The sequence below is a fragment of the Dama dama genome, chromosome 13 (genome assembly GCF_033118175.1).
Source record: "Dama dama isolate Ldn47 chromosome 13, ASM3311817v1, whole genome shotgun sequence".
NCBI lineage: Eukaryota > Metazoa > Chordata > Mammalia > Artiodactyla > Cervidae > Dama > Dama dama.
Window position 1 is genome coordinate 71,289,247 of NC_083693.1, and position 27,674 is coordinate 71,316,920.

The following is a 27,674-nucleotide window of genomic DNA, read 5'->3' on the forward strand; positions in this document are numbered from 1 at the left end:
AAAATGGTCATGGTTTGGCCTACAAAATAAATTGCTCGTTTCAGGAGATTATATTTGAAAGCAATGAATTTGCTAGGAATAGAGAAGAAAAAAATGTTTTCAGTTTTCTTTGAAACTAGGTCAAGACAAAACCAGGAAGGATTAAGGTCAAGGGAATAGAGATTATAAAAAATACTTAATTGGATTAAATCTAATTCATATTTTCAGGGTCAAATAAAAAATATGCCAAAATACTTACAGATAAGATTGTGAAATCATTGTTCATAACGCTTGAGGTATCTTAAAAGTGCAGTTAATGATAGAAGACTGGAGTCTGGTAAATGTGTCAGTTTTTGCAGAGAACAGTTGAATGGCTTTGGATGCTAGAGCCAGTTGTTGTTGTTGAGTGCCTCAGTCATGTCCGACTCTTTTCCACTCCTTGGACTGCAGCACACAGGACAGGCTTCCCTGTCCTTCACCATCTCCTGCAGCCTGTTCCAACTCATGTCTGTTGAGGCAGTGATGCCACCCAACCATCTCATCCTCTGTCATCCCCTTCTCTTCTAGCCTTCAATCTTCCCAGCATCAGGGTATTTTCCAATGAGTCAGCTCTTCACATGAGGTGACCGAAGTATTAGGGCCTCGGCTTCAGCATCAGTTCTTCCAATGAATATTCAGGACTGATTTCCTTTAGGATGGACTGGTTGGATCTCCTTGCAGTCTGAGGGACTCTCAAGAGTCTTCTCCAACACCACAGTTCAAAAGCATCAATTCTTCGGCACTCAGCCTTCTTTATGGTCCAACGTTCACATCCTTATGTGACTACTAGAAAATCCATAGCTTTGACTATATGGACCTTTCCTGGCAAAGTAATGTCTCTGCTTTTTAATATGCCATATAGGTTTGTCCCAGCTTTTCTTCCAAGGAGCATCTTTTAATTTCATGGCTACAGTCACCATCTGCAGTGATTTTGGAGCCCAAGAAATTAAAGTCTTTCACTGTTTCCATTGTTTCCCCATCTATTTGTCATGAATTGATGGGACCAAATGCCACAATCTTTTTTTTTTAAATGCTGAATTTTAAGCCAGCTTTTTCACTCTCCCCTTTCACCTTCATCATCAGGTTCTTTAGTTCCTCTTTGCTTTCTACCATAAGGGTGGCATCATCTGCATATCTGAGGTTACTGATATTTCTCCCAACAGTCTTGATTCCAACTTGTGCTTCATCCAGCCAGGTATTTTGCATGATATACTCGGCATAGAAGTTAAATAAGCAGGGTGACAATGTACAACCTTGAAGTATTCCTTTCCCAATTTGGAACCAGTCTGTTGTTTCATGTAAGGTTCTAACTGTTGCTTCTTGACCTGCATTCAGATTTCTCAGGAGGCAGGCAAGGGGGTCTGGTATTACCAGCACTTTAAGAATTTTTCACATTTTGTTGTGATCCACTCAGTCAAAGGCTTTGGCGTAGTCAGTGAAGCAGAAGTAGATGTTTTTCTGGAATTCTCTTGCTTTTTCTATGGTTCAACGGACGTTGGCAATTTGATCTCTGGTTCCTCTGCCTTTTCTAAATACAACTTGAACATCTGGAAGTTCTTGGTTCACATACTGTTGAAGTCTAGCTTGAACGATTTTGAGCATTACTTTACTAGCATGTGAAATGAGTGCAATTGGATGGTAGTTTGAACATTCTTTGGCATTGCCTTTCTTTGGGATTGGAATGAAAACTGACCTTTTCCAGTCCCATGGCCACTGCTGAGTTTTCCAAATTTGCTGGCATATTGAGAGCAGCACTTTCACAGCATCATCTTTTAGGATTTGAAAGAGCTCAGCTGAAATTCCATCACCTCCACTAGTTTTGTTCCCAGTGATGCTTCCTAAGGCCCACCTGACTTCACATTCGAGGATGTCTGGCTCTAGGTGAGTGATCCCACCATCGTGGTTATCTGGGTCATGAAGATCTCTTTTGTATAGTTCTTCTGTGTATTCTTGCCACCTCTTCTTAATTACTTTCTGCTTCTATTAGGTCCATACCATTTCTGTCCTTTATTCTGTCCATCTTTGCATGAAATGTTCACTTGGTATCTATCATTTACTTGAAGAGATCTCTAGTCTTTCCCATTCTATTGCTTTCCTCTATGTCTTCATAGTGATTACTTAGGAAGGCTTTCTAAACTCTCCTTGTTCTTTTGAACTCTGCATTCAGATGGGTATATCTTTCCTTTTCTCCTTTGCCTTTCACTTCTCTTCTTTTCTCAGCTATTTATAAGGCCTCCTCAGACAACCATTTTGCATTTCTTTTTCTTGGGGATGGTTTTGATCACCGCTTCCTGTACAGTGTTACAAACCTCCGTCCATAGTTCTTCAGGCACTCTATCAGAACTAATCCCTTGAATTTATTTGTTACTTCCACTGTGTAATCACGGGATTTGATTTAGGTCATACCAGAATGGTCTGGTGGTTTTCCCTACTTTCTTCAATATAAGTCTGAATTTGGCAATAAGGAGTTCATGATCTGAGCGACAGTCAGCTCCTGGTCTTGTTTTTGCTGACTGTGTAGAGCTTCTCCACCTTCAGCTGCAAAGAATATAATCAATCTGATCTCAGTATTGACCATCTGGTGATGTCCATGTGTAGACTCTTCTCTTGTGTTGTTGGCAGAGGGTTTTTGCTATGACCAGTGTGTTTTCTTGACAAAACTCTGTTAGCCTTTGCCCTGCTTGATTTTGTACTCCAAAGCCAAACTTGCCTGTTACTCCAGGTATCTCTTGACTTCCTACTTTTGCATTCTGGTCTCCTATGATATCTGAAAAGGATATCTTTTTTTGGTGTTAGTTCTAGAAGGTCTTGTAGGTCTTCGTTGAACTGTTCAAATTCTGCTTCTTTGGCATTAGTTGTTGGGGCATAAACTTGGATTACTGTGATACTGAATGGTTTACCTTGGAAATGAACAGAGATCATTCTGTTGTTTTTGAGATGGCACCCAAGTACTGCATTTCAGACTCTCTTGTTGACTGTGAGGGTTACTCCATTTCTTCTAAGGGATTCTTGCCCACAGTAGTCAATACAATGGTCATCTGAATTAAATTTGCCCATTCCGGTCCATTTTAGTTCACTGACTCCTAAAATGTTGATGTTCACTCTTGCCATCTCCTATTTGACCACTTCCAATTTACCTTGATTCATGGACTTAACATTCCAGGTTCCTATGCAGTACTATTCTTTACAGCATCAGACTTTACTTTCACCACCAGACATATCCACAGCTGGGCGTTGTTTCCACTCTGGCTCAGCCTCTTCATTCCTTCTGGAGCTATTTCTTTGCTCTTCTCCAGTAGCATATTGGGCATGTACTGACCTGAGGAATTCATCTTTCAGTGAATTTTTTCAGAATTCATCTTTTACCTTTTCATACTGTTCATGTGGTTCTCAAAAGCAAGAATGCTGAAATGGTTTGCCATTTCCCTTCTGCAGTGGACCACATTTTGTCAGAGCTCTCTGCCATGACCCATCTGTCTTAGGTGGCCCTGCAAGGCATGGGTCCTACACGGGACATGCTCAGTATATCTTTAATCCAATTTTCTGCTGATGGATGTGGCTGTGTTCCCTCCCTGTAGTTTGGCCTGAGGTCAAACTGTGGTGGCAGTAATTGCATTAATGGAAACCTCCTTCAAAAGGACTTAGACCAGCACCCTGCAGCTCCCAAGACTGTTGTATTCAGTGCCCCTGACTGTCAACCCACGCATCTGCTGGGGACTCCTGGGCACTCACAGGCAAGTTTGACTCAGTGTCTTGTGGGGTCACTGCTCCTTTCTCCTGGGTCCTAGTGCACAGAAGGTTTTGTTTGTGCCCAAGATTCTGTTTCCCCAGTCCTGTGGAAGTTCTGTATTCAAATCCCACTGGCCTTCAAAGTCAAATTCCCTGGGGGTTCTCAGTTCCTTTGCCAGATCCCCAAGTTGGGAAATCTGCTGGGCCCTAGAACTTTGGCAACAGTGCAAGAACGTCTTTGGTATAATTGTTTTCCAGTTTGTGGGTCGTCTGCTCAGCAGCTCTGTGGTGGGGCTAATGGCGACCTCCTCCAAGGGGACTGAGGCCACACGCTACTCCTTCCGGGTCTGCTGCAGCCGGAGCCCCTGTCCCCGAGGCATCCCCTGCTAATCCAGGCCTCCGCAGGGGACACTCACACACTCAAAGACAGGTCTGGCTCAGTCTTTTGTGGGGCCCCTGGGTCCTGGTGCACACAAGGGTTCTGCTTGTGCCCTCTAAGTGTCTATGGCGAGTATGAGGTTTGATTCTAAACACAATTTTGCCCCTCCTACCATCTTGTTGGGGCTTCTCCTTTGCCCCTGATGCAGGGTATCTTTTTTTGGTGTGATCCAACATTCTCCTGTCAGTGGTTGTTCAGCAGCTAGTTGCAGATTTTGATGTTCTTGCAGGAGAAGCTGAGCACACATCCTTCTAGTCCACCATTGAAGTCATACTCCAGAGCTTATTACTAATCTATATTAGGATATTTAGGATGCGCAAAAAGAGTTTCTGAGTATTTGGAAAAGCGGGCTCATAGCCTCAAACTGGCAAAGCTTCCATTAAAAAAAAAAGCTAGTGACACAAATTATATTTCCTTTTGTTATAAGTTTACTACACTGCTGAGGGATAATTTCCTAAGGACACTGAACATAATCCCACTTCATATAATAGATACCAGAGGTAACTGTACGCTGAATAACGTCTGGTTAGATGGATTTATAGCCATTCAAATTACCAAATCCCAAATGTTGATCAATAGGTTGATGTCAACTGGGAGAGAGTTCTTTAGAGATAAAGCTGTAGGGCTCTGGTCTTGCTCTCACTCTGGTTAGCACTTTTTTTTATTACCAGCTTTAAATATATGAGGCATGCTTCTCAAATTAATAAATGTACTCAAAATCTGTAGTGATAGTTAGCAAGTATGTTAGATGACACTTAGATTCAAAGCATTCCTCAAGGCTGAAATTATAAACCAAAATTAACAAGATGTAGATTTGCCAGGAATTACTGAATCCATGAAAATTCAATTATGTGTGTGTTTGAGATGAAGAAGATCTGACTTGGGGGGAAAAAAAAAAGGTTGTATGATGTAATGTTCCATTTACAGAAGTGAACTATAAAGTTCTCCCCAGCTAGGGGAAAGGTGGTGTTTTACTCTAATGATAAATTGTATTTCTTCCATTGACTAACTGTGGAATTAGGCAAGTTGCTTCATGTCTCTTTGGCCCTGTTTTCTCAGGGATAAATGGTGAGGAAAACATAGCTTGCGGGCATGCTGCAACTCAGCGGACACACAGTGGGCATGTTGGTGAATATTAGTATATTCACTCATACTATGCAGATCACATGAGGAATGTTGTTTTCCACGTTGATTGCTAATGTTTAGGGAGGCTCTTGAAATACGAAAAGCCGCGTTGAGAAAACAGAGCTGTTTCTTTACCCAGAAGAGAAAGGAAAAGAAAAATTGTCTTCACATATTTCAAAGTCAATCAGTAGATAAGGGAAAGGTATTTTCAAGGCTTAGGGGCTAGGTGGGAGCTACAAAGTTGTTGAAAGGTAGATTTCTTTCATTCTTTCATTCTGCACCATCTGTACCAGATCCCTGGGATGAACAGAACAGATAAAAATTGATATAAAATTAATACGAAAGTAATGTAAACACCAGTTATTGATACCTAGCAATACCATAGGCTGCTTTGTCAACTATTAAGGTCCCAATGAAAGTGACCAATTGAAAGTCAATAACCAAATGTTACTGTTTAGAGGCAGTCTGTGCACCGGATGAGAAAATTGAGTAGTGACCTTTACTGTTGATTCCAGTTTGTAAGTATCCGTAATTCTAAATGTTGAAAATGCATTTAATCTTTTCTCAGTTAGTGATACCCTTCAAGCACGTTCCTGAAAGATGTTGTTAAAATGCCTTGACATGCCGCTTGTTTACGGAGAGATTTTTACTTTGTGGAGCTCATAAATCTCCATCGTTTTCACAGTAGTCATGAACTGCTAATGAGAAAATTTATAACTCTAGAGTCTTGTGGAAAAAATAAATTGAAGAGTAATAGGGAACAGGGTTCTAGAACTGAGGTTAGAACTGTTTCAGGGGGTGACTGATTTAGAGAACTGTCTCTATTCTATTTACGTGACTTATTTTCTCTGTGTTGAGCCTGTTGTTCATCCTGTCCTGGAGCCTAACAGCACATAGGGTAGATTATTAGCGTGGGTTCTGGCGATGACAGCAAGGTAAACGGGTTTGAATTCTTTTCCATCCCTATTTAACCCCTACTGGACTGTTCCTGATCCTTTTTTCCACTCCGTCCCTCTCTTCTCAGCAGAGGTCTTGGCACTTTCCAAAGAGAATGGAGATGCTCTCTTATGTTTTATTTTCTCTCCCTTAGATGATTTTTTAAAATACCTTTCTCACACTCTTCCTTCCCGCTGTCTCAGAGAAAAAGCAAACTCCTTTTTATTATCCCTAGGCTTTTTATTATCTCTTGGCCCCTTAACCGCGCAGTTGCTTGCCCAGCCTCTTCTAGTGGCTCCTCTGGCCACAGACATCCTTCATTCTCCTCTATGCTGAAGAAACAATAACCCGTTTTATACCCTGTTCATTCTTTTTCACCCATACAGTTTTCCTTCTGCCCTACTGCACCTCCAGAAAGTTTCTTCTGTTTACACATGTGTATATGTCTGCTTTATTGAGGTACAATTCACATATCATACAAATCACCCTTTTAAAAATGTACAGGTCAGTGAGTTGTGCAACTACCACTACACTGAATTTTTAATGTTTCATAAGTCATAACCAGTCCTAGTAACCTTTTCTTAATTCCTGTCCTTTGATTTTTCTTTAGCATTTGTTACTGTTGGCTACTGCCTCTTACTTAAAGCTGGTGTTCCCTTGGTTTCTTATGTAATTAAGGGTGCAAATTTCCTTACCTTTTGACCATGCCTTCCCTTTCTGTCCTTCCTGATTCCTGAAGTTCTTCAGAGTTGTGTCCCTGTCTTCACTCTCCATCCTTCTGTCTATCAACATGATGTTATCTGTCAGTTCTATATAGGTGAATCCCAAGTAGATGAATCCTTTCTAGGTTTCAGTAGCCCTGTTTATGGGTCTGGTGGTTATTTCCTCACAAGTATCTAGTAATTATAGAACCACATTCTTTCCCTCCTCTGTTGAAACCAACTTTTTTTCACGCTTGAAACATAGTAAATTAACTGTGAAAGTGAAAGTCGCTCAGTCTTGTCCGACTCTTTGCGACCCCATGGACTATACAGTCCATGGAATTCTCCAGGCCAGAATACTGGAGTGGGTAGCCTTTCCCTTCTCCAGGGGATCTTCCCAACCCAGGGATCAAACCCAGGTCTGCCTCATTGCGTGTGGATTCTTTACCAGCTGAGCCACAAGGGAAGCCCAAATTAACTTTACTCTCAGAGAAAGTAATATTGAAGAGAAAAATGGGGAAGAGAAAGACTTTTGTTAACTATACTTCAATTTAAAAAACAAAAGTCTTTCTCTTCCCCATTTTTCTCTTCAATATTACCCTTCTCTGAGAGTAAAGCAAATGAGTCATCTCTTGCTATTCTTTGCCCCGTGGCCAATTGTGATGCCCCTCTTTCTCCCGCAGCCATTTGTGGGGCCGAGGCCTTGTTAGGCATTGTTTCAGCAGCTGTCACAGCCTTCTGCCTGGTCTCCCTTCTGCACATCTCTAAACTGCCCCTAAGGCGTCACTGTCCCCGCCCTACCATGCTTTATTGTTTCCCTTGACTCCCTGATAGACCGCGGGGCTCCCGATAGACCCTGGGGCTCCCTGATAGACCGCGGGCCTCCCGACAGACAGCGGGGCTCCCTGATAGACCGCGGGGCTCCCGATAGACCGCGGGGCTCCCTGATAGACCCTGGGGCTCCCTGATAGACCGCGGGGCTCCTGACAGACAGTGGGGCTCCCTGATAGACACCGGGGCTCCTGACAGACACCGGGGCTCCTGATAGACACTGGGGCTCCTGATAGACAGCGGGGCTCCCGACAGACAGCGGGGCTCCCTGATAGACCCTGGGGTTCCCGATAGACCGCGGGGCTCCCGATAGACCCTGAGGCTCCCTGATAGACCGCGGGGCTCCCGACAGACCCCAGGGCTCCCTGATAGACCGCGGGGCTCCCGACAGACCCCGGGGCTCCCTGATAGACAGCGGGGCTCCTGACAGACACCGGGGCTCCCTGCTAGACCCTGGGGCTCCCGACAGGCAGCGGGGCTCCCTGACAGACACCAGGGCTCCCTGATGGATACTGGAACTCCTGTTAGACACTGACGTATCTGTTTCTCTTTGTGTCTGCCTAGAATGTAAGCTTCTGATGGGGTCGAGAGCTTGCCTCTCTTGTTTCCTGCTATGTCATTGAGGCCTGGCTCATAGAAAATGTGCAGAAAACATTTGAATAAATATGGAAATACATTTGAATGAATATGAGGGAAATATTTGAATGAACATGGAGAACTGTTATTTTAATATGTTTTAAAGGCTCCCAACTAGTGTCCTGTGAATAAAGTACAGATATGCTGAGATGTCGATCCCCTTAGCCAACTGGCCAGTTGCCCTCTGCTCTACAAGAATGCACACGAATGTTTATTACTATTATTAATAATTGAAAACCAGAGACATCTCAAGTGTTCATCGACAGTAGGAAACCATTGTATTCACAGAATAGAATACTGTGCAACAGAGCTTCTCAACTTGAGCAGAGTTAATTCCTTGTTGTGAGAGATTCTTCTGTGCTTTAAAAAAATGCTCAACTATGTTCGTGACCTCTAGCCACTGGATGCCTGCAGCGGCCGCGCAGTTAGGACCACCAAAACACTGCCACGTGCACATGCCAAAACATGTGCCCTGGAGGGCAAGCTCACCCCAGGTTGAAAACCCCTGCTGTGTAATAATGAGAATGTGACAAGGACGAACCCCACAAACCTAACATTGAGCAAAAAAAGCCAGTTGTAAAAGAGTGATAATATCTCATTCCACATCCTTTAGAAACAGGGAAGACTATCGGATGGGAATAGAAGTCAAGATGGTGGTTATCTTTCCATAGGTGGTGATTAGGAGAGGAATGGGAACTGCTGGGGTTTGGTAATATTCTGCTTACCGACTGGACGGTGCTACACAAACATGTTCATGTTGTGAAAATCCATACCTATACACTTAAAATCAGTTTGCTTTTTTGTGTGTATTCTATAATGCCCTTGAGGCTGGCTCCTGAGTCCTTTTGTAACTTTGACTTTTAGGACTCAGGAGCTAGCCTGAAAGCTGTTTCCAGTGGCTGTAAACTGGACCAGTGAGAGCAGCAAATAATGGTAGTGGTGGGATTATAACTCAAAGAATAAAATAAGTATTGATGAGCCCATCCTTGTTTAAATAAATGATCTAATAAATAAATGAGGGAGAAGGAACAAATCTTTCTTACAAAAGAACTCCAAGTGATGTTGAAGGAAGGAAAGAAAGAGAAAATCGCCACTAGAGCACCATAGTAGTGGTTGCAGGCAAGATCCTCAGGAATGCTTAAATTAATAGGTGATGCTTTTAGGAGAAACAGGTACTTTGCATACTATTTTGCATTGCAAAATTCCCCCCCCCCCCCCCGCCCAAGACATTTATATTGCAGTAGTTTTGATAGAGGTCTGCACACATTCTTCAGTACAGCTCCTTCAGGCAGTGGCACTTAACTCCCTTATTTCCCTTACCCTAGAGTGTGGCCTGGACCTTGAGGTCGCTCTTAAAGAATAGAAGATAAAAAGTGAGAAATAGTGACTTACAGTGAGAAACTGGCAGACCCCATCGTAACCAAATGAGGACAGTAAAGCAGGTCATTCTGCAGTCACTTGCCCCCTCACGTGATGTGATGAGAAGGGCACTTTATGACGTTCTTCCTCAGAACTCCAGTCTATTAATAGGAAAATATCAGACAGACCTAAATCAAGACATTTATTACCTTCTAGTACTCTTCAAAACTAGGAGAGTCAAGATAAACAAGGAAAACATGAGAAACATATTAGAAGATATTAAGGAAACATGAGCCCCCAAATGCAACGTAGCATCCTGGATTAGATCCTGGAACGGAAAAGAGATTTTTGGAAAAATTCAAAGTCCAGATCAAGGCTATATAGTGTAGTTAGTAAGTTTCCAAAATTAATTTTTTAAGGGAAGCTGGTTTAGGATATACGAAAATTCATCTTTACAACCATCTTTACAACTCTTCTATAAATCTAAAATTATTTTTAAATGGCTGTTGTTGTTTTTAAGTAAAACCATATAAAAAGATGTACTCAGAGAAATCTTGTTCCCATCCCAGTTCTTTCCATTCCCTATTGGTAACCAGTTTTTTGATTAGTGTTTTTTTTTTTTTTTTTTTTAAGTAAAGATATCTATTTTTACTTCCCCTCTTTTCTTACATAGATATGTACCAATATTAGTAACCATGTATGCTGATCTTGGAAATTTCTCCACACCCATAGTTAAAGATCTTTCTCAGTCTGTCATAATAGCTGCATGGCACGCCGTTTGTGTTAATGTACCATATTATTCAGCTAGTGCCCTAATGATGGGCATTTGCATTGTCTGTAGTTTTTGCTGTTATAAACAATACTTTGAATGATCTTGTGCACCTTTGTCTTCTACTTGTGATGATGTTGTCCGAGTAGATCCTTTGAAGTGGAATTGCTAAATCAAAGAGCAAGTGCTGCTGCAATTTTGTTACATATTGCCAAATTCCCCTCTGTGAGAGTTGTTCCATTTTGTACCCCCACCAGCAGCATATGAGATTACTTGCTTTTCTCTGGCCTTGCCAGCAGAAAAGATTTGGGCTTTTTGCCGATCTGATTGGTGAGAAATGATATCTCAGTACGACATCTGAGATATACCATTTTCTGGATATATTATAAGATAAAGCAAATATATAAATGGTATAACTGAAGATCAAGTTTTTCAGTGCAAAGGAAACATATAGACAGATACACACACATATATAAACGAGATCAAAGATTAAGAAAAAACCAACTCTTCATTTTTACTAAGCATCTGATTATGAACTCTTAATATATACTGAGGCTTTAGTGAACCAGTCTCCCCCGGCCCCCACCCATTGCCCAGTTCAGTCACACAGAGTGTAAATTAGTTCAAGAAGATTACTTTTCTCCAGGTAGTACTTCATTCTTCCTGTTGGAGGAAGACCACATTCTCTTTAGAGCTCACAAGTGCAAGGAGAGCAGTCCACGCCCTGTCACTTTTCTGACCAGAGATGAAGTGTGGCGCACAGAAGTTAGGTTTCCAGATTAACTGAAGGCCCTGGCCCAGGGCCTGGCTGCCCGGATGCTACTTTCTTGCTGAACCAGACCAATCTGGTTCTAGCTGCCTCTTTAGAACCTTTTCTCTGCCCTGTGTGAAAATTCCTGTTTTCTGGTCCGATTTACAAATAATTTACATATTATAATGATCTCTAGGTGAGAATTCTTATTTATTGTTTTCTTTTCCCAGCTTAGAGGTTTTAGAGAATTTCTTCATTCTGAATGAAAGAGAAGGGGATGAAAGCAAGAAAAATTTAAAGGCACTTCTTTTCCTTATAGACCACCTCCCTCCACCCTCTCCCCCTAGATCACTACACCCATACCTGATCTACACTGCTCTGTTCAGTGGCTTGTTCAGATATTAATTCATCCAGTATGGTGGCTTTTCTAAGTGAAAGTACCTAAATGGAATCAAGTAAACTAAAAAAGGGAAAATTTGATTGGATGCTAGATGGAAGAAATGGATAATTTTGGAGCATAAATCTTTTGGGTTAGGACAGACCTAGGTTTTACTGAAGAACAGAATGTAGACCAGCATGAGGAAGCTAGGTCTAATGAAGAAAGGCAGAAAGAAATGAGACAAATGCTCTTCCTTTTAAGCTGTGAAATATGGGATTTATCATACTACATGACTTGAGTGTTATATTGTGTTTGGAGATGAGCCTGGTCTTCAAAGTGCCAATCAGTAGTGTGTCCTCTATTGGAATTTTTTTTATCAAGTACAAATCTATGATTGTAGATTGTTTATAATGATGGAGATTGTTTAATGTGAGGTATCCCTTTCCAACATTACTTCTTCTCTTTTTCTCAGGATTCTAACATTTTTTCCGAAAGTCTTTTGGAAAGAACAAGTCTACTTCAATAAATGAAGGAGAATAAAGAAAATTCAAGCCCTTCAGTAACCTCAGCAAACCTGGACCACACAAAACCATGTTGGTACTGGGATAAAAAAGACTTGGCTCATACACCCTCACAGCTAGAAGGACTTGATCCAGCTACTGAGGCCCGGTACCGCCGAGAAGGGGCACGGTTCATCTTTGATGTGGGCACACGTTTGGGACTGTATCCTGTTTCTGGAATCTACAATAGATGGGTTCCCCACCACCACCACCAAGAATTAAATTAGGCATTATAGATAAAAGAGTAACATCCCTGACTAAAACAGCTTTTAAATATCTTTCTTATTTAAATGCTACTTCAGATTTGCTTGGCTCCTTAGGGGTTTTCTGTTTCTTTTTTACAACTTAAGTGTGAAGACATAGCCACTGAGCTTGTGGCCACCAGTATGGAAAGCAGCGCCTGCTGATCACAGAGGGAGTATATCTAAGGGTAGTGAAGCCCTGCCTTGCTAAAGCTTCCCAGGTGGCGCAATGGTAAAGAAGCCACCGGCCCGTGCAGAGATGGAGGGCCAGTCCCTGGGTTGGGAAGGTCCCCTGGAGGAGGGCATGGCCACCCACCCTGGTATTCTTGCCTGGAGAATCCCATGGACAGAGAAACCTCACAGGCTGCAGTCCATGGGGTCACAGAGAGTCAGACACAGCTGAGCACACAGCACACACACCTTATTAAAGCACAGACTGCAGCTTGTACCAGAATCCTGACACCTTGAGGCTCCCATTCACCTGCTTTGTCACTGATAATATTTGCCTTCCCACTTCTCTTGTTGTTATTGTTCGCTTTTATTATTTTTCTGCATTTAACGAAGACATAACTCTTGGCCAGAGTCCTTAACCAGAACAACAGACACTATGACACCCTGGCAACTGGAATAATTTATTTTCATCGCTTCTATATGTTCCATTCCTTCAAGCAATTTCCAAGATATGTAAGTATTTTAATTCTATTATAATTCTCTATCATGTGTTATTATTTCTACATAGTTCAGTGAACAGATTGTAGCCTTTCTTTTTATTGTATGTCACAGGAAGTATTCATTTTTGTATGGTGCGTACTATATATAAACAAAATCAAGTTCAAACTTTGTTTTTTCCCAATTAACTGTATTAAAATCTTTTTTGACTGTTTTATTTGGATCAATATGAACCATAATCGTGTCGTCCTTAGTGTACTTTACTCCCTTGTTACTTTTCCCAAGATAAGATTGGCCTTACGGTTGAGACCCAGCAAAGGCCAAGATGGCATCGGAGTTCTTTGTTCCATGTCAGTGAGTCTTCAGTTACTTTTTAAACCTGCTCTGTGGGAGATGCCACTTCCAGTAGTTTCCGGTCCAGGACAGCTGGTCTGATGAATGCCAAGCACACAGTAGAGAGCGAGGCCACGGGAGAGGCAGGGAAGAAGGCTAGCGCTCCAGGGGAGGGGTTGCCTGCACCGGAGGAGTCGGAGCAGTGCCAGGGAGGCGGTGCCAGCCCTGAGTTAAGCCTTGGCGGTGAGTGGGACCTTGCTGCGCTGAGATGAGACTGAGCAGTCGTCCGCCAGAAACCGAGCTGAGCCAGGCTCTGGGGCGGGCGTGCAGCCAGCCAGGAGGCCCGTGGGCAGGAAGGGCATGGTGGGACTCTGGGTGCAAAAGTAGTCTGAGCTAGACTGTTGTAGACCTTGAATTCCAGACTGGGGAACTGTGACTTTAGTAGGTCAGCTGACGCGATGGGAGGGTTTTATGAAGAAGACAGAATTAGACATAACAGGAAGTTAGTCTGCTGGGGCTTCTTCCTTTTGCTGAGTTACTTAGTTTTGCACGCATCTCTTCCTCACTAGTTTGTGATGTTCTTCGGGGAGAGACCGTGTCTGGATCCGCTTTATACTCCAGCACGGTACTGACTGCTGTGTGACGTGTGGTCAGGATTCTTGTGAATGGAGGGGCACGTAGAAGAGCAAGCAGGCAGAGGAAAGCTGGAGACAGAGCAGTAAGGGTCACAGGGACAAGGAGCTGGACCAGGAGTCGGGCAGCAGAAGGAAGGAAAGAGCATGGGCGTGGTACGGGGCGAACACTCTCTGAGCAAGGCTACTGGTCAGGGAGGCAGTGTCTCTAAGAGCACAACATGAGAAGTTTGTTTTTGTGACTTTTTCCGTCTACATGATTTACATGGCAATTTAGAAAACTATATTTTAAATAATTTGTGAAGCCGAATTGGAGGTCGCAGGGTGGATTGTCTGTATGTGAACTTTCCTTCAGGCTTTTAGAGTGCCCTAGTGTTTGTGAATGAGAAGAGCAAGACAGGAAGGGAGGCGCCCCAGTTGATGGTGAAGGCCCCAAATCCTTCTGTTTCTGGGTGAGCCCTGATAGTGAGATCAAGAGCTTTTGTCTTCCTTTTAGGTGACAGGAGCTTGTTGTCTCTTTCTGGCTGGGAAAGTAGAAGAAACACCAAAAAAATGTAAAGATATCATCAAAACAGCACGGAGTTTATTAAATGATGTACAGTTTGGCCAGTTTGGAGATGACCCAAAGGTAAGAATGATAACTTCCTGTGCTCAGGTCTTGATTCCTCAGGGCAGCATTGTGGCAGAGTTCCTTGTGTTGACAATGGCTGTGGCCCCAGTATCTGCCAGTCCCTGGAATCCCTAAGAGGCCCTTATACAGAGATTGCTCTTCCTTGCTTCTGTGAGTAAGGAGGGGAGATAATGTACTCTACACTTAGGTGGCAGCTACTGATGTGCTGTGTCGGCTTCTGAGCCCTTTAGGGGCAACGGCACATAGAACCAGTAGGAGCAAAGTTCTCTCATGGCCGTTAGCACTCTTAGGCCCAGAAGCAGTTTGGCTTCTTGGGTTCATCTCTAGCCGGCTTCTGGGCAGACAGAAAGTACGGGTGCTGTGTGTGCATGTGCTGCGTGTCTTTTGCTTCCCAAGAATGGTGGAAGATACGAACATTTGCAGACACCCAGATTAATAGGCTGTCCATCTTGTCCCTTCCCCACAACACCTGCTACTGTCAGAAAATGGTGGCAAAATAATTGTACACATTCTTTTATTATGTTCTAAAAAGACCACTTTCAGGGATTGGTAGCGGCTTTCCTTCTCCCTGTTCTTGTCAGGATCTCCCATTATGATCCTTATAGCATTGATGAGAGTGATCCTTTATGACCTTTATCACAGCTCATAATTGCGTAGCTTTTTTAACCAGGTCAGCACACACAGAGTATCCCTTTTCTCAGTTGTCGTCTGTGAGCGCTCAGACCCTGTCTGTTCTGCCTGGTGCCTCGTGTTCTCTCCTGGCTGGACAGGGTAGATGTTCAGCAGGTACTTGTTGAGTAAATGACAGGCTGAGATTGTGGGGAGAAACTGAGAATCACAGAAATGCAAAGCTGACCCAGTCAGAGACGTTCGGCGCACCCACGGCCCTGTTTCTCCTAGTCAGCTGGTGTTGCTTCCCATGGCAGTCACCCTCCCTCCGGCCCGCAGAATCTGTATGTGTGTATAAAACACATGTGCTAGTTTTCCTTCTCCCTTCAAAGAGGTGACAGAGGCCAGAATGCTTTTGCATGTTCTGTGGTTGCAATAAATGGTGGTCCTTTGTGTAAGTATTGTCGGTGTGGGTAACCCTATCCCTTGAACTTGTTTATAAATCCATTCACCTGTTTATAAAAATGTGAACCTATGATAAACTCATAACTACCAGTGGTCAAAAATATATTTTATGAAAGTAATGTACCATTAGATATTTCTGATGCCATAGGTTTTTTATTTTCACGGAGCACAGAGTCTGTTGTAGAAATGGATCGTGCTTTAGTCAGCTCTGGTCACAGGGGCAGAAGGACCTTGTGGCTAACGAGCCGTGGTTACTCAGGAGTTGCAAAGATCTGGAAGCTGCAGCCGCTGGTGTGCGTCGTCCAGGGCGCCTTTGGAGAAGTCCTCTTCTGCTTGCAGCCTTAACCCCCTGCACCAGCACGCCAGGAACCTGAGACCCGGGCCAGGCACAGTGAGGCAGAAGTCCTGCGGCGCAGTGCCCAGAGGCCAGCAAGTGGGGAATGGCCGTGCTCATCAAGCTTTTAATGCAGGCCAGCTTGACCCACATGGGTAGCGGGCTCTGTAGCCCACACTCTGCTTTCTCACATGCAGTCTCCCTACACCTGACTGGGTGTCGGGGCCAAAGGAAAGAACCTGGGTCTGGGAGCAGTGAGAACACTGTGATAGATACTGTCTCGATGGAGAGGAGAGGAGGGCAGTTTGGAGGGAGGCCATGTAAGCACATAAGAAAAATAAGGTCCTGAATCATGTCCTAATAAACTTTGCCCGAACTGTGTGATTTCTCCGTTACGTTAATCTCTCATGTACTCAACAAGTACTTGTTCCAGGCTCTGTGTTAAGCACTAGACATTGGTAGCAATAGGGCTTCCCTCAGCTCAGTCAGTAAAGAATCTGCCTGCAGTGCAGGAGACTTGGGTTCGATCCCTGGGTCAAGAAGATCCCCTGGAGAAGGGAATGGCAACCCACTCCATATCCTTGCCTGGGAAATCCCATGGACAGAGGAGCCTGGTGGGCTTCAGTCAGTGGGGTTGCAAAGAGTCGGTCACGACTGAGCGACTAACACTCACAGGTAGCAAAACAGGCATGGCCTTTGCTCTCATGGGTTTTACAGTCGAGTGGAGGGATAGATTTTATGATCAAATATTCAGATAGCCAGTGATCTGCTTATGAGATGTGATAAATGCTGTGAAAGTTTATTAAAAGGTATGGTGAGGGCTTGCCATCTGGGAACCTAGGCAGGTATTCCAGACAGGTAGTACGGGGCTGAGGGAAAGTTCCCCGAGGGGTGATGTTGGCACCCAGACCTATAATTATCCCTTTAATTGAGTATCTGAAACACAAAGGGAGGCCAGGCCTTGAGCTGTCTTGTAATACTGTACTGTATGGGCTACAGTCTGGACACTTGTTAAAGAGTGTTCCCAAATTTAGCAGACACAATGAAGCTTCTAGGAAACAGGTGGTGACAAAAACACTGAGGGGTTGGGGTGGAGGAGACAGTGATGGTGGGATCTTTTTTTCTTTTTTTTTTCATACTGTATGAAAGTGTTAAGACTTGAAAAAACTTTCTTGAGAGAACACTTGGGAAACTTGAGTGGAAGCACATTCACCCTGCCTGCCCTGCCATCTGGAATAACTCTTGTGGTAGAATCCTCTGCCTTTTGTGAACTGATACCATACTTGAACCTAAAACCAGTTATCTACATGGCTTCTCTTCCCAGAGTTAACAGATTTATGTAACTGTTAACGATGAGATTGTCAGTCTCTTGAAACCCTTTCTTCTTCAACTCAAACAAGTGATTCTAACTGTTCTTGCCACACAGAGCATCTTGACAGTATTTTACAATCAAGTGAAATTGTCTTAATGTAAGTGCTCAGTCAGGCTGCACAGCCGTTGAATTCAAGACGTTCTTGTTTATTAACTAGTTAGGAAGTATAATCAAAAGAGATTCCATTTACAATAACAGCAGTAAAATAATATATCCAGGAGTAAACCTTAAAAGAGATTTATGGAAACCATGTTGGGACTGGGAGACTTTAGAACTACAAATGGACTGGAAAGGAGATTTTCATAAATAAATTTTTGATAGTAAGATACAGTGTAATTAAAAGGTCCATTCTATAAATCAGTGAGTTCCCAGTCAGAACATAGTGGCCTTCATTTTTTCTAGAATGGTACCAAATAAAATGATATTAAAATGCAGGTGTTAGGGGGAACATGCAAAAACAAGAAACGTTTTTTAAAAGAGAAGTAATAATTGAACTGTCCCAAATGTTTAATCACTTTGGTCCTGGTACAGAAATAGACCAACAGATCTATGAACAAAAAAAAGATTGTATGTGAGCACACATGTGTATATGAATAGGCAGCTTAGGATGTAGTTTGATAAAAGAGAAGATGATGATTTATTCAATAAATAACATTGGGAAAGCCTGTTTCAGGAAGATGAAAGATTAAAACACAGTAATTATGTGCCCCATTCACACACACACACATTTAACTGGTTTAATTCACTGTCCAGGTATGCATGAAGCCGCCACTATTACAGTCTTTCTTGCTTAAAATTTTCAGTGTAAATGCCTGAAAGATTGCATTTTTTAATACAGGTTTGGAAGGAAACCAAGGTTTATTAATGTATCGATAAAGTAAAGATCTGTTTTTTAAAGGGGACTCGTGTGTTGAACGTAATAACATTTCTGAGAATGTTTGTTTCCTATAATAGTTTTAAAAATTAACTCTGATTGTTTTGTTTTCCTACTTGTAGTTCTTTTGAGAATTTTATCGTCTTCTGAGCATGTTAAAGGCCTGAGTGGGAGAGAGGAGAAAGGGAATGAAAACTAGTTTCTAAAATAGAACTTGAGAGAGCGAATAAAAGGAAAGCTCACGTTTTTAATGCTGTTTCAGACCTGTGATTGAAATTACTACCCCAGCATTTGTTATTTCATTTTTAGGAAGAAGTAATGGTTCTGGAGAGAATCTTACTGCAGACCATAAAGTTTGATTTACAGGTAGAACATCCGTACCAATTCCTACTCAAGTATGCAAAACAACTCAAAGGTGAGAAGAAAAAACGTTATGAAGAGAACCTCTTCATTCTGAAATCATCTGTATAATAATTTGATGACACTCAGATTACACTTTTCAAGAGAGAAGAGCAGAAAGTTCAGTGTTTGAAGTACCCAGGCCATAGCTTGCCAGACAATTCATGTTATAGCTGCTAATGCTGTTTCCTTTTATGTATAAACAGGCTCTGTCATCCAGTTGCCAAGTGATATGAGGCAGGAAAATGAGTCAGAATTTTTTAAATAGCCTAATAAAATCAGCCTCAGAGCCAGGTTTCCCATAAATGGTGGTTCAGCATGGGTCATGTGGACAGGGGACAGAGGTAGGACCTGGGCCTGCTCGTCTGTCCTTGGCTGCCCGGCAGCAGCTCTTTGCTGTGTGTCAGGACTGCTGCTGAGTGTACGGTAGACTTCAAATGAGCACTTACTGCCTCTCGGGACTTGTTTTTTCTTTCTGTTGCTACTAATTTGCCTTCTCTTTCCCATCTCTAGGTGACAAAAACAAAATTCAAAAGTTAGTTCAAATGGCATGGACATTCGTCAATGACAGGTACGCGTGTTCTTAATCGTGGTGCTTTCAAACAGGCAGGGACTTCATGTGTCATCTAACCCGAACCCCTTATTTTGTCATGAGGAAACTGACTTGCCCCAGCTTTAGGGCCCAGTACACGGCAGAGCTGGGGTTAAATAAAATCCAGGTCATCTGCTTCCCGGCAGAGGGGTAACCTGTTACGTCATGGTGGTACAGGATGCTGAAGCCTTACCACCAGCTTGAAACAGAAGTCCAACGCAATATACCAGAGAATTTTGACAAGTAAATACTTAAATCCATTTGATTTTGCAAAAGTTGGAGAGTATGTATCTGCAGTTTTATACTTTTTGTGGTGGTTCTAAAGCCTGATGTTCTTGGAGCCCAGAGAGCTAATGAGGTACTATATGGGGAACAGAATGCCCATGAGTAGCGTTGCTTCATGTGAGGAGAAGGGTCAGCACCAGGATTCCAGCCACTTAAGAACTTAAGCAGTTTCGCTTGTATTTCACGGCATAGCAGTTTCTAAAGGTACTGGAATTCTTCTGCCTCTTCAAGGAGCAGACAGATTAGTAGCTGTAGCTACTAACAGCTAACATTACTACTAGTAGCTAAACATCATTTCAGTATGTTTAGAAGGCTAAAAAATTGCTTATTAATAATACTGTATTTGATCATGTATAGGGGATTATAAGCAAACAAGACACTTGGATACAGCATCTAATCTCCCTGCATTCAGTTAGTCATAAGTGTGCTCATCCAAGTCAAGTCACCTCTTTTTCTTGTTGAACTAGTCTCTGCACGACCTTGTCACTACAGTGGGAACCAGAGATCATAGCAGTGGCAGTGATGTATCTTGCGGGACGTTTGTGCAAATTTGAAATACAAGAGTGGACCTCCAAACCCATGTACAGGAGATGGTGGGAGCAGTTCGTGCAAGACGTCCCTGTGGATGTTTTGGAAGGTATGGGGCGTGCTGAGCTTTCTGCAGGCTGATCATTCTTACCTGGGAAACTTGAGTCCCGAGAATGGATTTTCCCCAGTAGGTGCATGCAAACTATTCTTTAATTAAATTCTCTAGAGTGTTCATTCTGTCCAAGGGTGAACTGAAAATGCACAGCAGTGCTTCACACACCAGAGATGGGTGATTTGTTAATACACATACGACCCGGCATAATGGTCCTTGTAGGGGCATCATAGCTGCAAGGGACCTTGGGGGCATTTTAAAACATCACTTTGTGAGGAATGCAATTGTTGCCTCTCGTTTAGACATCTGCCACCAAATCCTGGATCTGTACTCACAAGGGAAACAACAGATGCCTCATCACACCCCCCACCAGCTGCAGCAGCCCCCATCTCTCCAGCCTACACCGCAAGTGCCACCAGTGCCACCGTCACAGCCGCCTCCAGGCCCCGAGCCGCCCCAACCCCCACAGAAGGACTCACAGCAGCCGGCCCAGCAGCCGCCGCCGCCACCCGCCCAGCCGCCCAAGAAGCCATCCCCGCAGCCTAGTCCCCCCCGGCAGGCGAAGCGAACCGTGGTGAGTGCGCCGGCTCAGCGCCGGGTGGCTGGCTCCCCACGGCAGCCCCCCGCACGCGTTCCCCGTGCTGAGGATCGCCCGGAGCTGCAGCCTTGCCGTCTGCATGTCCGTGGGCAGCTGGACCGCTGGTGTGGTTGAGGGGAGGCCTCTGAGAGCCAGGGCAGCTCCATCCTTCAGCACTGCTGTTGCTATGCCGGGGCCCCAGACCCTGCCAGGGGTCGTTCGCACATCTGCACACTGACTGCTGGGGTCGGCGTCTCCCCTGGCTGTCAGTGACGCGCGGTGTCTGTAAAGGTTCCTCCCCACGGCAGGGGGAAGCCCTACGGGACAGGCAGGGCAGCAGGCCCCGCTCACCGCAGCTCCGACGGCTCGAGGAGGGCGCAGGACTCACTGCGCAGAAAAGCTAGTCCTTCTGTCCGATTTGAAAGGGAAAGAGGAAGGAGGCAGAAATGATGACCTGTCAGATGCCTTGGTTTGCTCTGCAGGTTCAAGCCAAAGTTAATTTTTGTCTGAGGCCGTGTCTGGCTGTGATTCTGCAGTGCCTGAATAATCCGTTTTTCTGATGATTACTTTTCAGAGTCTTGGTTAACCACTGTGTATTTTCTTTTGTAACAGGTTGTTTCTCCCAAAGAAGAGAACAAAGCAGCAGGTAATTTGCTGTTCTTGTGCTTCCTGTTTTAGTTGTATGTGTTGTTTATCAAAACTTTAGATTCTTAATCAAAAACTCATTTCCTTTCAGATTTAGATTGACCTTAAAATTTAATGTTGGAGCCCAGCAAAAACTTTATTCTACCTGCATTGTCTCTTCTGTATATTCCCTGACTCTGTGTTTTTGGATTGTACTCTAACAGAAAGTATCAGTTCAAAGAAAATCACTAGCGGCAGTGAAAACATGCTCAGCAACATCCAGTCGTTCCTTGGTATCAGCGGTGGCGGGACAGCCTCCGGGACCCGCCTTGGATACCAGACTCCCAGATGCTCAAGTTTCATAGTCTGCCCTCCCTGTCTACAGATGCGAGGGGCCGACTGTATATCAAAATATAGTTAGGAATGTAGGCGAACCACTGCAGCAGCATTTATTTTTGAAGGTTAGTTAAGCCCACCTCAGTCAACAGAGTGAAGGCCCCCTGGCTGAGCAGCAGGCAGCAGCGTGCAGGTAGAAAGGAGGGGAGCCGCGAGCCAGGGTGCCGCCTGTGCTTACAGGGTCAGGCTTCTCTGCAACACCTATTTTCCCCATATTTGTGGAGCCGAGTTGGTTAACTTGTTTCTGTGCTAGAAACCAAAGTGAGGGAAGCAGGATGATCACAGAGACGACTAGAGGCGTGTTGCCTCCGACTCAGCCGGCCCCGTGGTGATAATCCCTGTGCAAGCACAGAGCGGGTGTCTGTATTTCTGGTGTCCGTTTTCTCTGTTGCTTGGTTCCAGGGTAGGAACCCCAGGAATTATTTATTGAACTGTTGTGAGATCTTCACATTACAGTAAAGCTACATTTTTCTCAGGATCTTTGGGGAAATGATGAGTTCAGTACAGGGGAGATCTTTTTGTTTTTTGGCTCCAGGTGGGTAAGCAGTGAGTGTGAGACACAGAAGAGGGGGCTGTGCTGTTTTTCACGGGGGTGTACGATCCGCTGAGCCAGTACCACATCTGTGAGAGGCAGAAACAAGCCCGGTGGGCCTTGGGGGAGGACTGACATCAGCCAGCTGGGGCGGACATGGTGGAGTCTTTAGGTAGATGAAAACTCATCAGTGGAATTGAGACTTTGGGAGAAAACAGAGAAAGGAGTTTTACTGGACTGGGTTCAAGGGGAGTAGCTTTTGCTAGAACTGAAGATGGGATGGAAGCAGTGACCGTGCCCACCTGGTGGAGGGTGGGTGCTGCAGAAGCTGGGGCACCACGGCAGGTGTGTGAGCGGGAGATGGCACCATCTGACTTCATTCCGTTCAGAAAGTCTCCGGCAGCACTCACGGCACGGAGGCTGGGGAATTGGGTCGGGGGGATCTCTCAGGAAGAGAGTAAAGAGGTCCCTGGACCTCAAATTCAGCCTGTGTTTAAGACAGAGGAAGCCAGGAATGCTGAGCAACTACAGGGCAGAGTGGTGTACAAGCTAGAATAGAGCAAGTTTCAGGGAGAAAGAACCAAAACTACACACAAAAAGATGGAGTGCTTTTTTGGTTGTATGCACACTCTCTCTGCTCATGACCGGAAGGTACTGGACGCAGTGCAGCCTGTCTTGGCCACTTGGCCAAGTGGTCACTGGAGGTGCCATTTCCACGCAGCTGCCCCACCCCGAAGGGTGGGCCGTGTGCTCTGCCTCAGGTGGTCCCGACTGCTTTGCTGTTAGGTCTGCTCGCCTCCAGCCACCAGTTAATGGGCTGATAACTGGGAGTAAATACTTGTGAGAGAAAATAACCTCAGATGTGCCTGAGCGAGAATTAAACAGCGGCAGTTGCCCCTGTGCACACTCGGGGCCTTTCTTTGTGTTCTCTGCGTTAGGGTGGACCCCGATGGATACCACTTGGCACCTGAGATTCACTCCACTTCTCTCAGGTCATTGGAGGGCTTGTCTTAGGTGGTCAGGAGAAAACTGGGCAGATACGGAAAATGGGCTGGCCATTTTTGTTTTGGGGAGGGAGGTGGTGAGAGGTGTGGGGCGTGCGGGGGGTGGGGGCGGACAGAGGGATGTATTTGTTTGATTTCCTTTTTGTTCTTTTAAAAGGATGGTTTAGCCAGTCTGTCCTCAGCTTCCCTTAAAGCCTTCACATCTGCCTTTTCCCCAAAAAAATTCCTTATCGGTACATTTTTCTGTTCCTTCTCTCTCTCTCTGACATGTTTATTCTACATGAAGAGTCGCTTTTTAAAATCTATTTTTTTCTTTTTAGAACCACCACCACCTAAAATTCCCAAAATTGAGCCCACTCACCCTCCATTGCCTCCAGCCCATCCACCTCCAGGTAAGCGCTGCTGGTCTCTGGGAAGACCAGCTTTTCTCTCTGCCTTTTTAAAGGACAGATTTTGGAAGTCCTGGGGAAAACTTCTAGAAGAATTTCAGAAATATAAAAAGACATTAATGACCTGGGTGTGGATATTCGCTCAGTGTTGTCCGACTTTTTGCGACTCTATAGACTGTAGCCCGCCGAGCTCCTCTGTCCGTGGAATTCTCCAGGCAGGAATACTGGAGTGGGTTGCCATTTCCATCTCCAGGGGATCTTCCCAACCCAGGGGATTGATCCAGGGTCTCCTGCATTGCAGGCAGATTTTACTGTCTGTGCCACCAGGGAAACCCCTGGAACATAAAGGGGGTTGAGGGGGGTGGGAGTTGGAGAGGGTGCAGACTGACCGGGACAGATGTGTTCTGATGACCCCCTTTGTCGTCAAACAGGGTCATCAAATCTCTTCCAGTCAGTCTGCACCCTCCCCAACTCCCACCCACCTCCCCTAACCTCGTTCTCCCACTCTTACCTGACTTTACACCATCCGGCCCTCTCCCCCTTTGCCCCCTCTGGATATATTCTTGTTTCACATTTCTGAATTCACTTGAGTACTCTGCAGCCAGATACACTTTGCACAGTGGAAACAACTTCCCCTCTGAAAAATTCAGATTTACACCAAGGGCAGTCCCAATCCTCAGGCCTGAAAAATACTGGAAGTCTTCTCTCCTGCCTCGTTCTTAAGAGTCTGTTCCCTAGAGCCCCCATCAGACCCCAAGCTAAAATCAGAGGGACCCCAGCCGGGAGACAGGGAGACGTCTGAGAAGGAGCTCCTGTTGTGAACAGTGCTGGTGGTGGGGATGTGGGCGGGGGTGGTGGGGGTGCATCCGAGAAGGGGGTAAGGGGTGTGAGGCAGGGGGCTGGACCGGAAGGGGCTCGGGTGAGTCTGCACTCCAGCTTGAGCATCCCAGAGAAGTAATCCATGGCTGTTTCTACTGACCTGAAATCTCCCTCCCTCTGCCCATCAGAGGTGTCATTTTTTCTGACCTACATGTAACTCCAAGAAGCTCCATAAGGTCTACACCCGGGGCTCTCCCAGCCCCGCCCCCGTCTTCCTCCTGTCCCAGTCCCGCTGGCTGGGGCCAGGCTCGGGCCCTCTGCGACTGGCGCCCAGGCAGGCCACAGCTCCTCTCAGAAAATTGTTTTTTACAGCTGGATAATTTTGGGGATGTTGTGAATTCTAAGTATATCTGAATAATCTCTGATCTCTTGCATCCAGAGATGGTGAACTACCCATGAGAAACTAATTTAGAATTAGTTTTAGGAAAACAACAGCCCTGCCAACTTAGGAACATTGTGCAGATCCAAGCAGGAGTGCAGTAGGCCTCAGGCTCCGGGCTCTGCGCCTGCTTCCTCTTGGTGGGGTCCCTCCTCAGTACACTTTGAAGAGGAACCAGTTGTTTGTGGAGTCATGTGGAGAAGAAAGAATGAAAAGTGCTTCACAGGCACCCAGTGAACTAGGACACTTCTGTGACCTCACTAGAAGTAGAGGCGGGAAGTTATAAAGAACTTTCCTTCTTTACCCGTGGCATCATTTTGGAAGGCGAAGAGTTTAGCTAGAGAAGGCGGAAATTGGTGTGTGTTTGCTGAAGGGTGGAAGATGCTCCAGAGACCTCTGAGCCTCTGGGGGTGTCAGCTCTCCCCGTGGACTGCTGGGGCAGGAGCCGCCCAGGGCACTGGCCAGACCTGCCACCTGGGGGGGTGGGGGGGGGTCAGAGACTGACCCAGGTGTTGTTAGCACCAGGTCACCAGTGTGACCATCTCTCAGGCGTCCTGCTAGAACACCAGTGCCGCAGGCAGTGCTGTAGTCTGGGGGCTCGCCTTTCTCTGGGGGCCGAGATGGGCAGAAAGAAGGGGCCCCGCACGTGTTTGTGCTAGATGGGGGGCTGGGGCAGAAGGGGCTTCCTGCACCGCAGGGAATGCTCGTGGCTTGTGCACTCGGACCAAGGCGGGGACCCGCAGAGCGACTGGAGGCAAGGTGGTCGTGCAGGCAGGACCAAGCAGGGAGAGGTGGAGGGCCTGTGTGGTGGAAACGAGCCCACGGCGGCAGGACGCAGGCGCAGGCCATGCTGTCGGGCGGCAGAAGCGAAGGTGGCCCACGGCGCAGCGACAGGGCCTGGAGCCCCAGGGGTGACTGGGCTGTGCGTGGAGCCCTGAGCGGGCAATGGCCCCTGCCTCCACTCGCCGCCCTGCTGGGGAGGCAGCGGCCTGGGCGGGCCAGTGACCCGGCTCCTCTCCGCAGACCGGAAGCCGCCCCTTGCAGCCGCCTTGGGTGAGGCCGAGCCTCCAGGCCCGGTGGAAGCCGGCGACCTCCCCAAGGTCCAGATCCCTCCTCCGGCCCACCCGGCGCCTGTGCACCAGCCGCCGCCGCTGCCGCACCGGCCGCCGCCGCCGCCGCCCTCCAGCTACATGACGGGAATGTCCACCAGCAGCTCCTACATGTCTGGGGAGGGCTACCAGAGCCTGCAGTCCATGATGAAGACCGAGGGCCCCTCCTACGGGGCGCTGCCGCCCGCCTACGGCCCGCCGGCCCACCTGCCCTACCACCCGCACGTCTACCCGCCCAACCCGCCGCCGCCGCCTGTGCCCCCGCCCCCCGCCTCCTTCCCGCCGCCCGCCATCCCTCCCCCGACTCCTGGCTACCCCCCGCCCCCGCCCACCTACAACCCCAACTTCCCGCCCCCGCCCCCTCGCCTGCCCCCCACCCACGCGGTCCCGCCGCACCCGCCCCCGGGCCTGGGCCTGCCTCCGGCCAGCTACCCGCCTCCGGCGGTGCCCCCGGGGGGACAGCCCCCTGTGCCCCCGCCCATCCCACCACCTGGCATGCCTCCCGTGGGGGGGCTGGGGCGGGCAGCCTGGATGAGATAACCTTTGACCCCTTTCTTTTCCTTTGTTGTTTTTTTAAGAAAAGTTTTTCTAATCGACTTGAAAAGTAGTTAAAGTGGGTAAGCAGCAGGGTACCTTGTATTACATCGACAGTTGGAGTATGAGAAGAAGTGGACGGGACCGGAGATGAAATTGGGGTGCCCCTGCGCACCTGAAGAGTGGGCGCAGCAGCCATCGGGGGCCCGGGCCGCCCGGCTGTGACCCCGCCATCTCTCCCAGCTCGGCAGTGTCCTCGGGCCCTGCGCTGGGTTACTTCCCACTGCTGAGAATGTTCACCAGCCATGCTGGCTCAACACACAGCTTCAGTGAGGAGTGCATTTCCTTCTAGAAACCAGTGCCTATTTTTCCTGGAAAGTCAGTTTTCAATAGTCCAGTTCCGTCTGAAGTCAAGCTTGTCATTGCTGTCATTCATGAAGTTCTCGCCCACGGCGCCCAGGCCAGATGAACCACTGTCTGATTTAGAGAGAACCCACCCCGTTTGTGTTTGAGGTACTCTGAAGGGGCTGCCTTGCTTGGATGGCTCTATTCTTTTTCCAGGGAGAAAGGGAGAAATGTTCTTGGAAGTAATGTATGTTTACATCAATTTGCAAATTCCTATACATAGAGATATATTTTTTAAGTGTGAATGTAACAACATACTGTGAATTCCATCTTGGTTACAAACAAGACTCCTTCAGTCAGTTACCCAAATAAAATCGGTTCTGCAATGGCCCCTTTCCTTTGTTACGGGCAGAAGGCGGGGCGCCTGGGGTTTGCAGCCCAGAAGCAGGCCGCCTTCCCGGGGGTTCTGGGGGTACGGGAGCAGGGCATGGAGGAATGCCCCCCAGGAGATGGCCCAGGGGGACCTTCCGGGGGCCGGCCTCCCACATCAGGCACCAGCTCGGGCTTTCTTGGGAGGAAGTCGTTGAATGTGATGG

At 46.2% G+C, this 27,674-nt stretch overlaps 1 protein-coding gene across 1 annotated transcript in view; it reads left to right on the forward strand.

The window, feature by feature from the left end:
• Positions 1–27,464, forward strand: part of CCNK (cyclin K) — a 29,233-nt gene extending 1,769 nt beyond the window's left edge. The window contains exons 2-11 of the mRNA XM_061159400.1: positions 12,146–12,396; positions 13,078–13,159; positions 14,606–14,737; positions 18,704–18,809; positions 19,307–19,364; positions 20,138–20,307; positions 20,613–20,884; positions 21,500–21,533; positions 23,764–23,835; positions 26,114–27,464. Of these exons, the coding sequence (XP_061015383.1) occupies positions 12,200–12,396; positions 13,078–13,159; positions 14,606–14,737; positions 18,704–18,809; positions 19,307–19,364; positions 20,138–20,307; positions 20,613–20,884; positions 21,500–21,533; positions 23,764–23,835; positions 26,114–26,739 (1,749 nt within the window). The 5' untranslated portion in view covers positions 12,146–12,199 and the 3' untranslated portion in view covers positions 26,740–27,464. The remainder of the gene's footprint in view (positions 1–12,145; positions 12,397–13,077; positions 13,160–14,605; positions 14,738–18,703; positions 18,810–19,306; positions 19,365–20,137; positions 20,308–20,612; positions 20,885–21,499; positions 21,534–23,763; positions 23,836–26,113) is intronic.
• The last annotated feature ends 210 nt before the right edge of the window (positions 27,465–27,674 follow it).